Raw genomic sequence first — 15,719 nt, forward strand, 5'->3', positions numbered from 1 at the left:
TGAGTTGAAATCAACTTGACACCACAAAAAAACCAACAAATTATTTTAAATACCTACCTATAATTATGTCAGACCAAGCAAGACTACTTTACCTCTTTCATCACCAGTGCTAGTCTCCTTTAAGTTCAAGGTCATTAAGATGCAGCCCTATACCCTACTACTTCACAGATATAACAAATGTTTTAACGTCATTGATTTTTTTAATGTAAAACAGAAAAAAGGCATTTCTGCTTAGAAAATAGTACCTTAAGACATAATCAAATCACACCTTAATATACAGTTGATTGGGAAACCAACTTCCAAGTCATGAATACTCCTTAGGTCTATGGAAAAGCAGAAGTGGTGCGATGCTGCCGGAACAGCTATCTTCTGCCCTGAAGTGGCTTCTGAAGCCTGGGATGTCATCACAGGCTGGGCCAGTGCAGATTCAGAATTCATAGCTAAAAAAAAATTTGAAAATAATGGAAAATTGTTAACAGTTTCTCTTAAATTAGTCAAAAATTTAAAGTTATCTCATTTACCTTCAAGAAGAAATTTGACTAGTTGGTTTAATGAGCATACAAATTGAAGTATAAGCATCTTTTAATGAATGATTTGTCAAAATTACCTCGTTGATTACATAATTAGTATGTTGATTATATAGTTGAATACATAATTCAATACAAAATTACATATTTCAGGATAACTGAACAACCTAGACTTTAATTCCAATTCTAGAAGTGTGTTTACTTTGAACACACACTGTAAAACCTTCAGTATTGATGCAATGACATTTGACTGCAGCCTGGTGGGCACTAGCTTGCTTTTGGGAGACAGCAGCAAATAAACTAGCATCCAAAGGATATATTTGAGGTTTATTAAAATACAAACATGAATTTTTTTTAAGTAGCTTTGGCTATTTTAGGCATGTACTGAAACTTGAAAATCCAAATATCTTTTCAAAGTCTTTCATGTTATGAACCAGGGGTGCTCAGAGTATAGCTTCTCAGTGGCAGAAGCAGGACTTACACCTAGGACTTCTAACTCCCAGTCTACCACTGATCGAATTACTGGATATATCTGTAGAATTCAAGGCAAAGGATGGAATTTTTATAAATCAGGTTAAATATGAATTCTCTCCTATCAGGATCAAAAATGATAATGATTTCATTTTAAGAGGCAGCTAGTAGCTCTTGTCTCTAAAAATTCCAATGAATTCAAGATATCTGGGGGGAAATCCATGGAAAGGCTACACTGTTAAATTTCCTTTGAGTAAGCTATTTCCAGAGTGTAAGTGAAATGAAAAAGACCCTTACCTTTTAAAAGCAGATTCTATTATGAAGTCTAGCAGATTACAAGCACTTTAAATTAAAATTTTTTCTAACATCACACATTAATGGTTCTTTAAAACACAATCTTGACTGAGTCTGTAGCAATGGCTGCAAATCTAGCCCTGACAGATGCATACGAGCAACGCCTCACCTTTCGGGTTGGCTTTTGTGTCCTTGTCAAACTGCAAGCTCTCCACTTCACTTTCCGTGGCGTCCTCTTTGGTTGGCGGAGACTGGGTGCGAGGCAGAGCAGGGGACACATTTGGTGATTTGGGCACAGTAGGCGTCCTCTCCTTTATGGGGGTCAAAGCTCTCTTCTTTGAATGCTCTGGTTCATAGTCCTTCTGGGTACTTAATTCAATTAAAGACTAAAAAAATTTTAAAATAAAGGACAATTTGTAAAGAACTTTCCTTCATAATTAAGCAAAAAAATTGGTGTTGCTTTTTAAAAATACATATATAAGCTTGCTTTCCAGTCTGGATAATCTTAAGTCTATTTTTCTTCATAAATTGCAAATTTCCTTATATCATCTAGGACCAGAAAAGGGGAGATGAACAGGAAGAATACATGGTATTCAGAGCTAAGTACTAAAATGTATCCTAATACTTAAAAAGGATATTCCACAAAATAAGTCGGCTATTTGTGTCCCTAGACTGATCTTTCCTACCAGGACAGTATAATAGAAGTGCACATTTATTCTATTAAAAAAACAAAACAGATGTCTAACATTCAGTTCTTTCTCACATTTGTTCCACTGCTTTGTGAAAGTACATGCCTATACCTTTTAAAATCTCACTTCATTTTTTTGTACATTTAATTCACAACCTACATAAATAGAAGTTCTTTGAAAGAATAGGGCACTCAACTTTATTCAGGAGATAGAAAAGGGGGTGGAATATATTTTTACTGACAGCTAATCAAAAATTGTAATTACCCATCACAGTTACAAAAACTGGCTACAGAATATGAGTACAGTACTGAAGCACTAATGAACCAAAAACCTTAAATCATATGAGTCAGGAAGATGCCATGAACTCAGATTCCCAGTAACTGGGTCAAAAAAATGTCCCATTTCACAAGAACTGTTCTTCTGTCGCAATCCCTGAAAATGAGGGGAAATGGTTTCTACTACGTGGAGACTGTCTCAAAAGGTCAAACAGACTCTGAATATAACCATCAATAAAAATGCAAGAGCTGAACCACAGCACTGTTCAAAAAGACCTTTTAGAAAAACCCACCAAGCCCAACCCACGAATGTCATGTTGATTCCCTCCTGGGAGGTGTCCAGTAGGACAGAGTGCAACTGTCCTCCGGGCTCCCAAGTTCAATCTTGATGGAAGCCAATGGCCACACCTTTCTTCCAGAGCAGCTGGTGGGCTCAAAGCACTGACCGTTGGGCTCGCAGCAAGTGCTTTAACTGCTACAGCTCCTCCTTCACAAAACCGAGCGATGGAGCACAGACAATAAGGCACTAAGGAACCAAAACCTGATCTTCACTCACGGCATGTCCATCAGAAAGAACTGTTAACCACTCCGCCACAGGAGCGCCTCCTTTCCGAAAAGAACGGATCCTATACATTAGGGCAGTCATTAACAGAAACACACACCGACTTTTGCTAGTTCAACCTTCCTGAGTAAGCACGAGCCACACAGAGAAGGCGGGGTAGCAGAGGGAAGGAGGGTGGCTACTTGCCTGGCTATCGATGCCTTCTCTCTGCAGAGCAACAGACACGCCCACAGTGGGGGCCAGCTCCACAGGAATAGGTGCAAGCTTCTGTTTGGCTCGATTTGGGGGGTCAAGGGTAAAAGCGCCCTCAACTGTGACCGGGTGGTGGTTGATTTCTGTACTGCCCTTCTTAAGTAAGCCAGTTAATGGTATTTCGGTGCTTCCAAGTGATTGGTCTCCACAACAGAGATGGATCTAAAATGACAGGGGAAAAAAATTAAAATTGGACCTTGTTATCTTCTTCTCTCTCGTAAATATGAAGAGTTAATAAAGTTATAAAATGTTTAACAAGTAGGAAAAAAAACAATAGTGCAGAGTACCTCAGTAACTGCACAAATAATCAAGTAAAGCAAAGTTTATTACCGTCTCAATAATGATTACCTTTTTTCTATTCGTCTTTACAATATGAGGGGGTACCAAAAACCAAAACCTGATGTGTGGGGGATAATGCATTTGGAGTTCCTTGCGCCAATTCAGACTGTTTTAATCTAGCTTTCTATTTAGAGGTTCTGAAAAGACTGTGTAACCATGTATGATTTAAAAAGGCCTGATTTGGTTTTGCCATGATGACAATGCACCTGCTCACGCCATCTCAGTGCACCAGTTTGGGGCCACAAAAAAATCCCCAGCATGCCTCTCTTGTCCCACTCACTTTTCTCACCTGACCTCGCTCCAGGAGGTTTCTCTTTGTTTCCCAGAATACAGAGGGACATGAAAGGACAGCGATTTGACAACATAGAAGAGCTGAAGAAAAAACAACAAGGGGAAGTGCTGTCGGCCACCCAAACAGAGGAGTTTCAAAAATGTTTTCAAGAATGAAATTGGTTTTTAAAAATGGCCGACTGGGACACCCGCATACTCTTGAGAGCTCCTCCAAACAAAGCGGGTATGGTGACCAGGTAGCTGAATGGTAGGAGTCTGGTGAGTGAAATATCCTCCTGGGACAGCACCCCAGTCCCACCCCACGCATTTGTCCTGAGCAGGGGTCTAGGTGAAACAGGACTGGACTCGTGGGACATCTCTGGTCACTAAGCTGCTGCGAGCTCACTGGCAACTGGCCTAGACTCCATCCCCAAACCGGACCCCAGCCCAGTCGCTTGCCTGCCCTGCCTAGACAGGCGCAGCAGGTCACGCTCCCCTAAACCAGCGGCCCACTCGCGGATCCCCACTGGGAGAGAAGCTTTCCTCTCCCTGCGGTTCCCCTCTCCCGGCAGGGCAGCGATCTGCCCTCGGCCACGTCCCTCCCTCCATTCATCCAAGCTCCGGGGAGCGGACCCGCGGGTTGTCTGGCGACCCCCACGGGGGATCATCCACCCGCACCGCTGCCTCTCCACCGGCCGTCCGTGTGCCGGCTGCCCACCCCTGGCAGCCTAGTGCGCTCCACTCCCGCGCAACTCTGGGCTCTGAGCCGGGGCGGAGGACGGGCACCATTGCCCCCTGCGGTTTCGCGCCAAGCCACCGCTGTCCGCGCAGCTCTGGGCTCTGAGCCTGGGACAGGGCTTTGCTGTCCCTGCGGAGCCATCGGTGAGCTCCAGCCGGCTCTCACCACCTGGGGTCCCTGTGGGGTCCCCAGTGCCAGCCTTAAGCCTGCCGCAGTCCTCCCCAGCCACCACAGGAGACGGGCACGGTGGCCTGTGCCTCCACACAGTACCCTTAGCTGCCCTAGCACGCCCCAGCTAAAGCACGAGGACCGCCAGCGGGGAGCGGTCGGGCCTGGGAGGGCTTGCTGAGCTGAAGAGCATTCCCACCAACACATAGATCAGCACCACATCGTGGGACAACACGAACTCACCCACCTCTGCGCTCTATTAGGCATCACCAGCTCTTAGAGGGAAGGGGGGAAATTTTCAGATATACACATCTACACATCCTCCATCTAGCATAGGTTTTTTTTTTTTGTTTTGTTTTTTTCTTTGGCTTTTTTGTTCGCTTGTTTTGTTTTTTATTCCTTCTTCCCTTTCTCTTACTTTCTGTGCTGTATTCTCTCTCCTTCCTTCCTACTTTTTCATTAATGCTTGTACTTCTCTTCTGCCCCTTTTCTATAGATTCTCCTTCTCTCTCTTTTTTTTCTTCTCCTTCCACCTCTACTAGTATCACAGCTTGTCCCTCTTCTATTATAGATTCTCTTCCCTCTCTCTCCAATTTTTTCTTCCTCTGCCCAATATTTTGTTAAAAACTATTTTTAAATTGTTAACCTTTTAAATCCTTTTTATTACTAACCTCCCCTCCCCATAAAGGGGGCTGTTAAGGGTACCTTGTCACACCTGGTCAAAGCAGCCTGAAGGCACTCACTGAGGCTCCAGCCCTCAATCCAGCTGCTGAAACATCTCGGCACTGCGGGTCACCAACCCGACAAGGAACTTGGTCTACACAGCAGTCTGACCCACCCTTACAGTAGGTCATAGGCAATCGCCTGAAAGAATCCTTAACAATAACATAGATAAGGTTACCCCAGTCTCCCAGAAGCATGGGGCCTATGAAAGAATCAAGGAAAAATCAACAGACCACATCACTCCCAACAAAAAAATCAGAGAAATGAGGCACTTTAACAGACCTAACGTCACTCATAGAAGAAACAGATATAGATCAGCCACAAAAGGATATCTTCAGAACTCTGCTTGCAGTTATACAGGAGCTAAGAGAAGCAAACCAAAATAAGGATTCAACAATAGAGGGGATGAAATGCACAATAGAGGGGATGAAGTCCACAATAGAGGGGATGAATTCTACCCACCAAAAGGAACTGCAGAAACTAACAGAGGAGGTAGCAGAGGCCACACAAAAGGTCACAGAAGCTACATCAAGGCTTGAGGAGGCTGAGAACCATATTAGTGAACTCGAGGACACTCAAACCGAAAGAAGCGAGAAAAACAATCAGATAGGAAAATTAAAGAAACAGAAGACAGCCTGAGATCAATGACAGATGCCATGAAGAGGAATAATATTCGAATAATCAGTCTACCGGAACACAACATAACACACAAATCGACAGCCAAGATAGCAAAGGAATTTCTGGAAGAAAATTTTCCCAACCTAACAAAGGAGAATCAGACTCTCATACAGGAAGCAGAGAGGACACTGGCTAAGCTACACACCAAGAAGAACATGCCAAGACATATAATTGTAAAATTATCCAACTTAGAGGAAAAAGAGAAAATTCTACGAGCATCAAGAGAAAGGAAGACAGAGACATACAAAGGAGCGCAGGTAAGAATATGCTCAGACTTATCAGCAGAAACCATGAAAGGAGGAGAGAATGGAGCAACATCTTCCAAAAACGGAAAGATAAAAGTGCCTACCCCAGAATCCTATACCCTGCCAAGTTATCCATTAAGATAGACGGTAAGATAAGGGTCTTTCAGGACAAGGAAGAACTCAAAAGATATGCTGCAAGTCACCCGACCCTGCAGAACATACTGGCTGACTCACTATGGCCAGAAGATCAAGCTCCAACTAGAACCATCAGGAGACCACCATATAGCCCATCTCCATCTAGAAGCCAACATGCCAGCAACAAGTACCAGGACAACAGGGTCTCAGATGGAAAAGAGGACATGATAGAAACTCTCCAATCAAACGCAGCACACTGAAATGAAGGAAGATAGGCAAAGACCCAAATCATAAAACAGAATATGGCAACCATGAAGCCAGAGAAAGTAATAATCACTCTGAATACCAATGGGTTCAATTCGTACATTAAAAGAAAGAGGCTGGAGGACTGGATTAGAAAACATAACCCATCAAACTGCTGTCTGCAAGAGACACATCTTAAGCGAGCAGACAAGCATATGCTAAGAATAAAGGGCTGGCAGAAAGTTTACCAAGCAAATGGTAACTCCAAGAAGGCAGGAGTGGCTATCTTAATCTCCGACAAAATGGATTTCAAGATCCAAAACATAAAAAGAGACAAAGAGGGACACTACATAATGCTCAAAGGTTCAGTAAACCAGGAAGAACTTAGCATACTGAATATTTACGCACCTAATAATGGCGCGGCAAATTTCGTCAAACAAACTATTGCTGGGACACAAGGCCAGCCTGAGTAAATTCAAACACATAGATATTATCCAGATGTCTTTCTCAGACCGCCATGCCATAAAGCTGGAGATTAATAAGAGGACATCCAGAAAAGCAAGGGCAACCAATTGGAGAATAAACAACGATCTCCTGCGACATGAATGGGTTCAGGTTCAGATCAGAGAGGATATTAGGAAGTTTCTAGATACTAATGAGAATGAGCATACAACATATCAAAACATGGGACACTGCAAAGGCAGTTATCAGAGGTAGCTTGATATCACTGAATGCATATATGAAAAAAGAAGAAAGGCGTATGACAGATATGTTAACACAAAACCTCCAACAACTAGAACAGAGTCAACAGAACTACCCCTCCAATAGCAAGAGAAAAGAAATAATAAAAATCAGGGCGGAGTTAAACCAGTGGGAAGACAAAAGAACAATGCAAAGGATTAACGCAACTAGAAGCTGGTTTTATGAACGAATTAATAAAATTGACACTCCTCTGGCAAAGCTTACCAAAGATAGAAAGGAGCAAACATCAACAGCCAGGATGAGGGATGAATCGGGGGCAATAAAAACAGACCCCAATGAGATAAAAAGGATAATCACAAAGTACTATGAAGGTTTGTATTACAATGAATTCAGAAACCTGGAAGACATGGATAAATATTTAGAAAAACAATCTATCCCTAGATTATCTGAGACAGAGATCAAGAACCTCAACAACCCATAGCGAAGGAAGAAATAGAGTGTCATCAAAAACCTACCAAGGAAAAAGGCCCCAGGACCAGATGGCTACACAGCAGAATTTTACCAAACATTCAGGGAAGAGCTGACACCGATCCTCCACAAAGTATTCCAATAACATAGAAAAGAACGGCAAGCTCCCAAACTCATTTTACGAAGCCAGCATTACTTTGATACCCAAACAGGGAAAAGACCCCACAGGTGTAGACAATTATAGACCAATATCTCTAATGAACATAGATGCAAAAATCCTTAACAAAATATTGGCCAATAGAATACAAAGGTACATAAAACATCATCCACCACGACCAGGTAGGATTCATCCAAGGGATGCGGGGATGGTTTAACATCCGAAAATCCATCAATATCATACACCACATCGAGAAGAAAAAGGATAAAAACCATATGATAATATCCATAGATGCAGAAAAAGCATTTGACAACATCCAGCACGCATTCCTAATCAAAACACTCATGAAGATATGATTGGAAGGTAAGTTCCTCGAGCTCATACAAGCTGTCTATGAAAGACCAACAGCCAACATCATAGTCAATGGAGAAAAGACAAGAACAATCCCACTGAAAAAGGGTACAAGACAAGGATGCCCTCTGTGCCCTCTTCTATTCAATATCGTTTTGGAGGTTCTGGCTAACAACATAAGACAGCAGAAGGACATCAAAGGGATCCAGTTGGGAGAGGAGGAGGTGAAACTATCGCTATTTGCAGATGACATGATCCTATACATTGAAGACCCCCAAAACTCCACAGTTGGAGTACTTACAGCAATAGAGGAATACGGAAGAGTAGCAGGATACAAGATCAATAAACAGAAGTCGGTAGGGTTTCTATACACATCGGACAGGGCCAGGGAAGAGGCGATTAAGAGGGAAGTACCCTTCACAGTAGCCAAGAACAAACTGAAATACCTAGGAATATATTTAACAAAAAATACTAAAGACCTTTATAAGCATAATTATAAAACCCTATTACAGGAAACCAAAAGTGACCTCCACAAATGGATGACCCTCCCCTGCTCATGGTTAGGTAGGCTGAACATAGTAAAGATGACAGTTCTTCCTAAAGCATTCTACAAGTTCAATGCTATACCAATCCAATTACCATCAACCTTCTTCGAAGAATTGGAAAAACTGACCACCAACTTCATATGGAGAGGGAAGAAACCAGGAATTAGCAGAGAACTCCACAAGAAGAAGGACACAATTGGAGGACTCGCCCTACCTGATTTTAATGCCTACTACACAGCTAGAGGTCAAAACAGCATGGTCCTGGCACAATGATAGACACTCAGACCAGTGGAAAAGAATAGAAAGCCCAGGAGTAAAATCATCAGCATATAGACAACTGATCTTCGACAAGGGTCCCAAAAACGTCAAGTGGGAAGCAGATGCCCTCTTTAATAAGTGGTGCTGGAAACAATGGATATCCACATGTAGAAAGATGAAACAAGACGTTTACCTCACCCCATGAAGAAGAATACACCCAAGGTGGATCACAGATCTAGAAGTCAAACCCCAAACCATAAGGAGGGAATCGGGACTAATCTCAGAGCACTGGCCCAGGGAGCTCATAGGCTCACTGCAACAGGGAAGGGTACACACACAGGTGAACTGGAAATCGACAAATGGGATCTTATAAGAATAAAACACCTGTGCACCTCAAAAGACTTCGCCAAGAGGGTGACAAGGCAACCCACAGACTGGGAGAAGATTTTTAGTAATGACACATCAGACAAAGGGCTCATTACTAAAATCTACAACACCATCGTGACCTGCAAAAAGAGGAAAACAGTTAACCCCCTAAGGAAGTGGGCAAAAGAACTGAGAAGAACTTTCACTAGAGAGGAGATCCATATGGCCAATAAACATATGAGAAAGTGCTCAAAGTCCCTTGCCATAAGAGAAATGCAAATCAAAACAACCATGAGATACCACCTAACACCCCTGAGGCTAGCCCAGATCAGTAAATCAGAGAGCAACAAGTGTTGGAGGGGCTGTGGTGAAGTAGGAACCCTCCTCCACTGCTGGTGGTCGTGCAGATTTGTACAGCCACTGTGGACAGCAATCTGGCGATACTTAAAATGGAAATTGATCTACCTTATGACCCAGCCATCTCTCTACTGGGCATATACTCGGTTGAGGCAGCAAATAAAACACGACCAGTCATATGCGCTCCAATGTTTATTGCAGCACAATTCACAATAGCAAAGACTTGGAAACAGCCTAAGTTTCCATCGATAGACGAGTGGATTATCAAAATTTGGCACATACACACAATGGAGTACTATGCAGCACTGAAAAGCACCGATGAGCACATGAAACACATTATTTCATGGGAAGAGCTAGAAGGAATTATGTTAAGCGAAGTAAGCCAGACCCAAAGGGACAGGTACAACATGAGTCCCCTCAGGTAAGTACAATCAGCATGACAGAAATAGAAGAATAAACATCCATCCCACAATAAACGGGAGGAAGCATAGATAGTTGGAGGGAGGGCAGGCCACACCTAGGGAGGTACATGAGAGCCCAGCATAAAGAAGGAGTAGTGGGGTAGGGAGAGGGAGAACCGGGAGGGGGAGAATCCGAGTGGATGGTATGGGGGGGGCAGGATACTAACCCACCCGGGGGAGAGTTATCGGTTGTGTCCCCACAGATCTAGAACACGCATACGGACCCCAACACGACACACCAAACAAGGAGGGCAATGCAAAGTACAGAGGTCTACACAAAGAGGCTGGACGACAAGCTGGCCCAAACCAGAATTAGGCCGACCCCCACACTCGAAGGGAATACCACAGAAAACAAAAATAGATCATCTGGAGTGGGAAAGGAACTGACCCACCACACCACATCCAGAAGGAAGCTGAAACAAAAGAAGGAGAAAGGACGTAGTGGAGTACACCTGGGTCCACCAAGCCCAAAGTCGATAGACCAGCTAGAAGGGCCCATCATACAGAGAGGACCATTCAGCTGACCACACCACGAGATGCGACATCCTGCACCAACACATGGCACTACACGGGACAGCACCTGAGACATAGTGGGGGATGTGTGACTGAGCTGACCCCGCCACACTGAGGCAAACACTGGGGGCATGCAATGGAGCAGCGGAAGAAGCAGAGCAAAGGGACCCCAAGGGAGTATAAAGGATGGACTTCCGGGCCAGGATGTGGCACCTCACAAGCTACATCTAGAAAACACTCCTAAAGTCCAATGAACTGACCTTGAACTACTAGCAATTTTTCTTTTAATATTTGCTATCTTTTTCTTTTGTCTTTTTTTTATTTGTTTTGTTTTTTACCTTGTAAATTTTGCATGTTAGTGGCTTTTCTGCTTATCAGCGTGTCGATGTTGCTTCTGTCAAAGCCATGTTCTTATGTGCCACTTGGGCACTATCAAAGTCATCTGCATTAGTATGCACACATTACTATGTCAGCAGGTCCACCTAGACAAGATAGGTTGGACAAATAATGAGAGAAGAAAACAACAGGACCAACGGTCCTGGAGGGACATGAGAGCGTGGGAGGTAGGGGAAGGGAGGAGGTGTCACCCAACACAGGGACAAGGGAACAGCGAGTGGTTCAAAACCAGAGGAGGGAGGGGAGGGGAGGACTGGTAGGGAGTGACCAAGAGCAAGGTAACTGAGAGGAATTACTGAAACCAGAATGAAGGCTAAACATGGTAAAGGGACGGGAGGAAAGCGAAAGGAAATAGAGGAAAGGAGTAGGAGGCAAAGTGCATACAGAGAAGCCTAAATACAGACATGTGCATATGTAAATATATTTATGATTATGGGGGAAACAGACTTATGTGCATATATTTATAGGTTAAGTAGTAGGGTAGCAGATGGACATTGGGCCTCCTCATGCATAATCCCCCAATACATTAGCACCTCGCCCTGCTAAACAGTCATTGCAGGATACCCACCTTCCCGACATGATCACTGAAGACAGACGTGTGTGTAAGCAAACGTGGTGAAGAAAGCTGATGGTGCCCGGCTATCAAAAAGATATAGCGTCTGGGGTCTTAAAGGCTTGAAGGCAAATAAGCGGCCATCTAGCTCAGAAGCAACAAAGCCCACAGAGAAGAAGCACACGGCCTAAACGAATACAAGGTGTTGAATGGACCATGTAGCAGACACCAAGGAACAAAAACAATCATTGTGTGATCACCTTCCTCACATAATCGCTAAAGACGAAATTGTGCATAAGCAAGTGTGGTGAAGAAGGCTGATGGTGCCCGGCTACTGAGAGATATAGCGTCTGGGGACTTAAAGGCTTGAAAGCAAACAAGTGGCCATCTAGCCCAGAAGCAACCAAGCCCACACGGAAGCAGCACACCAACATAGGTGATCGTGAAGGGCAGAGGAGACCAGGTCTCAAACAACAAAGGTGGGGTGCTGGTGAGAATCACATCACCGTGAAAGAGGGGGAGTACATGATGGGTACCCAATGCCCATCTGTAGACAGCTGGACAGTCCTTCCAGAGGGGTAGTGGGGAGGAGATGAGTCACTCAGGGTTCAGTGTAGCAACAATGAAACTCAAAACCTTCCTCTAGTTCCTGAACGATTCCTTCCCTCCCAATTATCATGACCCCAATTCTACCTTGCAGACCTGGTTATACCAGAGGATGCACAGCGGTGCAGTGGGGATCTGGAGGCACAGGGAATCTAGGACAGATGAACCCCTCAACACCAGCGGTGGGAGTGGCGACACCAGGATGGAAGGGGGTGTAGAAAGAGAGAACCTATCTCGGAGATCTATGTGTAACCTCCTCTCTGGGAGATGGGCAATGGGGAGGCGGGTGAAGGGAGATATAATAATTATTTATAAACTATCAAGGAGATATAATAATTATTTATAAACTATCAAGGTACCAGGGGTGGGATCGGGGAGGGAGGGGGACGGGGGAAAAAAAGGGAAACTGAGCTGATTCCAGGAACCCAAGTAGAAGGTGAATTATGAGAATGAAGAGTGCAACGAATGTATAAGGGTGCTTTGCTCAATTGATGTATGTACAGATTGTGATAAGAGCCTTATGAGCCCCAATAAAGATTTTTTTAAAAAAAATTTTTAAAAGAATGAAATCACAGGTTTGACAAATGTATAAAGTGCAATGAGAGTACTGTGAAGGTGATAAGGTTGTTTGTAAACAATATATAATAGTTTTGTTAAAAATTCCTGTTTTGGGGGTAGCCCCTCGTACACTCATGTTAACTTTTTCTCTTCTGGCCATTTTGTGAGCTATGGTTTTATTATCTTGCTCTACCACCATACACATACAAATTATGTAATAAAATAATGCATCAATGAATCTTTCTATATCAGCAAACGTGGTTAGGAAAGTCTATTTTACTACACTGAAGGCTATAAATGGCAGACTGAGATGTCGTCAAAGGGAAAGATGACCGGGTTAGAGCACTCACCTGGGGGAAACGCAAGAGATGGAACTGGAGGTCATCTCACACAAAACATAGCTGCGAGAAAGTCGGCAAACTCTGAATTTATATAAGCAATAAATAATCAGCTACAACATATTTTTAGCTCTAAAGAAAGCAGTGCCTGGGTTAAGGAAAACCTGTAACAGGTTTGTGGTAAATACCACAACATAAGATGTATATTTCTAATGAGCTGAAGAGAAAGTATTTTCATTACTTAAATGTACACTAGAATGAAACTAGTAACTAAGGGTATGAAACTAATCAACATCATAATAAATGTAGAGAAGACTGAAGTTGTCAAGCATTTCATTTACTTGGATCAACAACCAACGCTCATGGAAGCAAGAGTCAAGAAATCAAACAATTCAATAGATTAGGCAAATCCGCTGGAAAATCCTTCCTTAAAGCTTTAAAAAAGAAAAGGCAGCATTTCCAATTACTTCATATGCATGCAAAAGTTTGACAGTGAGTAAGGAAATTTGAAGAATTGTTGCCTTTCAATTACAGTGTTGGTAAAGAATATTGAATGTAACATGAACTTCCAGAAGGAACACATCTGCCTTTGTCTTAAGAGGAAGTCCAACCAGATTGCTCCGTAGATTCGAGTGTGGTGGGTGAGACTTTGTCTCACATGCTCTGGGCATGTTATCAGGAGAAGAACATCATGCTTGGTTAAATAGAGGGTCAAAGAAAAAGAGGAAGATCCTCAATAAGATGAATTGACACATAGACTGCAATAACGGGGTCAAACCTAACAACTACTGTGAAAACGGCTCAGAACTGGACAATGTTTTATTCTGTCGTACACTGGGTTGCTATGAGTTGGAATCGACTGGACAGCAGCTAACACTAACACCACCACATTAGGAAAGTCAATCCTTCAGGTTAAGAATTGATGTGTTGCACATAGAAATAATTCAAACTGCATAAGTCCTGCTTTTCATCAGTGTAGTCTTAGTTTATTAAGTTTACTCAAGAGTTTTGTTTTTTACTAAAACTTTTACCTCCTATTTCCACCATGTGTCCTCAATGTATAGAGTCTAGTTTTTATACTACCAATGACTATGTTAGGTCTGTATTTCACTTATTTCATTAAAAAAATTTATTTAATAAATTATTTTAGTGGCACTCTTACAGCTTTTATAACAATCCATACATCAATTGTATCAAGCACATTTGTACGTATGTTGCCACAATCGTTTTCTCTTTGTTTTTTTAAAGCCAACCAATTCCTTTATTATTATCATCTAATAATCCCAAATACAGTCAGATCTTTGCACATTAAAATTGTACTTTATTTTTCTCTAGTAGTCTGTGTGGTAGTTATATAATTGTCAATTTAAGGATTAAGCACGTAGGGGTGGAGTCTAGCCTGTCAATCAGGTCATAGCCAATGAGGCTTTTGTGTGGGCATAGCCTTCCCCTAAGGATTCTGGGAATTCTGGTATTTCCTCCTTGGAGGTACAAGACTCTGCTCACACCCTAGGAGACATAACAGCTGACAAGACACATGAACCCACCCTGATGCAGCCCTGGGTGCTGGAGAAGCCATGCAGAGACCCCTGCTGGCACTGAGATGTTTCCAATGGCACTGGATCCAAAGACTTTCTACTCACTGGCCTGTGATTTTCTATGTCTTTCATGAGCCTGAAGAGGATTTTATAGATTGCTGTCAGACATATGGACCAATATTGGACTTGTGAATTTGATCTGGACTGGGCTGGAATGTTTTCTCAATGTTCAATTGCTTTTGTATATAAATCTCTTTCTTATACACGTGTGTCCATGGATTTGTTTCTCTAGTCTACCCGGACAGTCTGATAGCCAATCTTAATGTCAATTGGGGTACAACTCTTTAGCCCATTCTTCACATAGCAGATATTCATTAAAAAAAATCAGATCCTATAATGTCCTGCTTTTAAAAAACAAAAACAATAGCTTTCCATTCACAGAACAATAGCTCGAGCCTTTGTTTTGACCAAGGGCCTTCACAAACAGGCTCTGGCTACTTCTCTGACCTCCTCTTGCACTATTTCCTCATACGGACAGGATTCTGCCAAACTGAACCATCTGATGCTTCTCAAAGATCTCCACTAGTTCTTCCTCCCTCCCTAAAACCAAGCCTTTGCACTTCTTTTTTATCTGGAATGCTCTTCCCTAGACTTTCTTGGCTCCTCATTCAAGTCTCAGTTCAAAGAAAACTTTCCTAATTGTGCACTATAATGTGACCTTTCTAGCGATTTTTAAAAATCATTTTATTGGGGGCTTGTACAACTCATCACAATCCATCCATCCATTTTGTCAAGCACCTTTGTACATTTGTTGCCATCATTTTTAAAACATTTGCTTTCTACTTGAGCCCTTGGTATCAGCTCCTCTTTTCCCACTTCTTCCCCTACCCTCCCACCCTCTTAATCCCTTGATAAATTATAAATTATTACTTTCAAATATTA

General features: G+C 42.7%; 1 protein-coding gene across 5 annotated transcripts in view; it reads right to left on the bottom strand.

Moving 5' to 3' along the window:
• The window catches only part of CEP120 (centrosomal protein 120), a 99,152-nt gene that overhangs the window by 62,656 nt on the left and 20,777 nt on the right, over positions 1–15,719 (bottom strand). For all 5 annotated transcript variants that reach the window (XM_075541450.1, XM_075541448.1, XM_075541449.1 and 2 more), the window contains 3 exons: positions 3,005–3,232; positions 1,462–1,678; positions 269–440 (listed from right to left, as the gene is read on the bottom strand). In XM_075541450.1, the coding sequence (XP_075397565.1) occupies positions 269–440; positions 1,462–1,678; positions 3,005–3,232 (617 nt within the window). The remainder of the gene's footprint in view (positions 1–268; positions 441–1,461; positions 1,679–3,004; positions 3,233–15,719) is intronic.

Source organism: Tenrec ecaudatus, chromosome 2 (assembly GCF_050624435.1).
Source record: "Tenrec ecaudatus isolate mTenEca1 chromosome 2, mTenEca1.hap1, whole genome shotgun sequence".
Taxonomy (NCBI): Eukaryota; Metazoa; Chordata; class Mammalia; order Afrosoricida; family Tenrecidae; genus Tenrec; species Tenrec ecaudatus.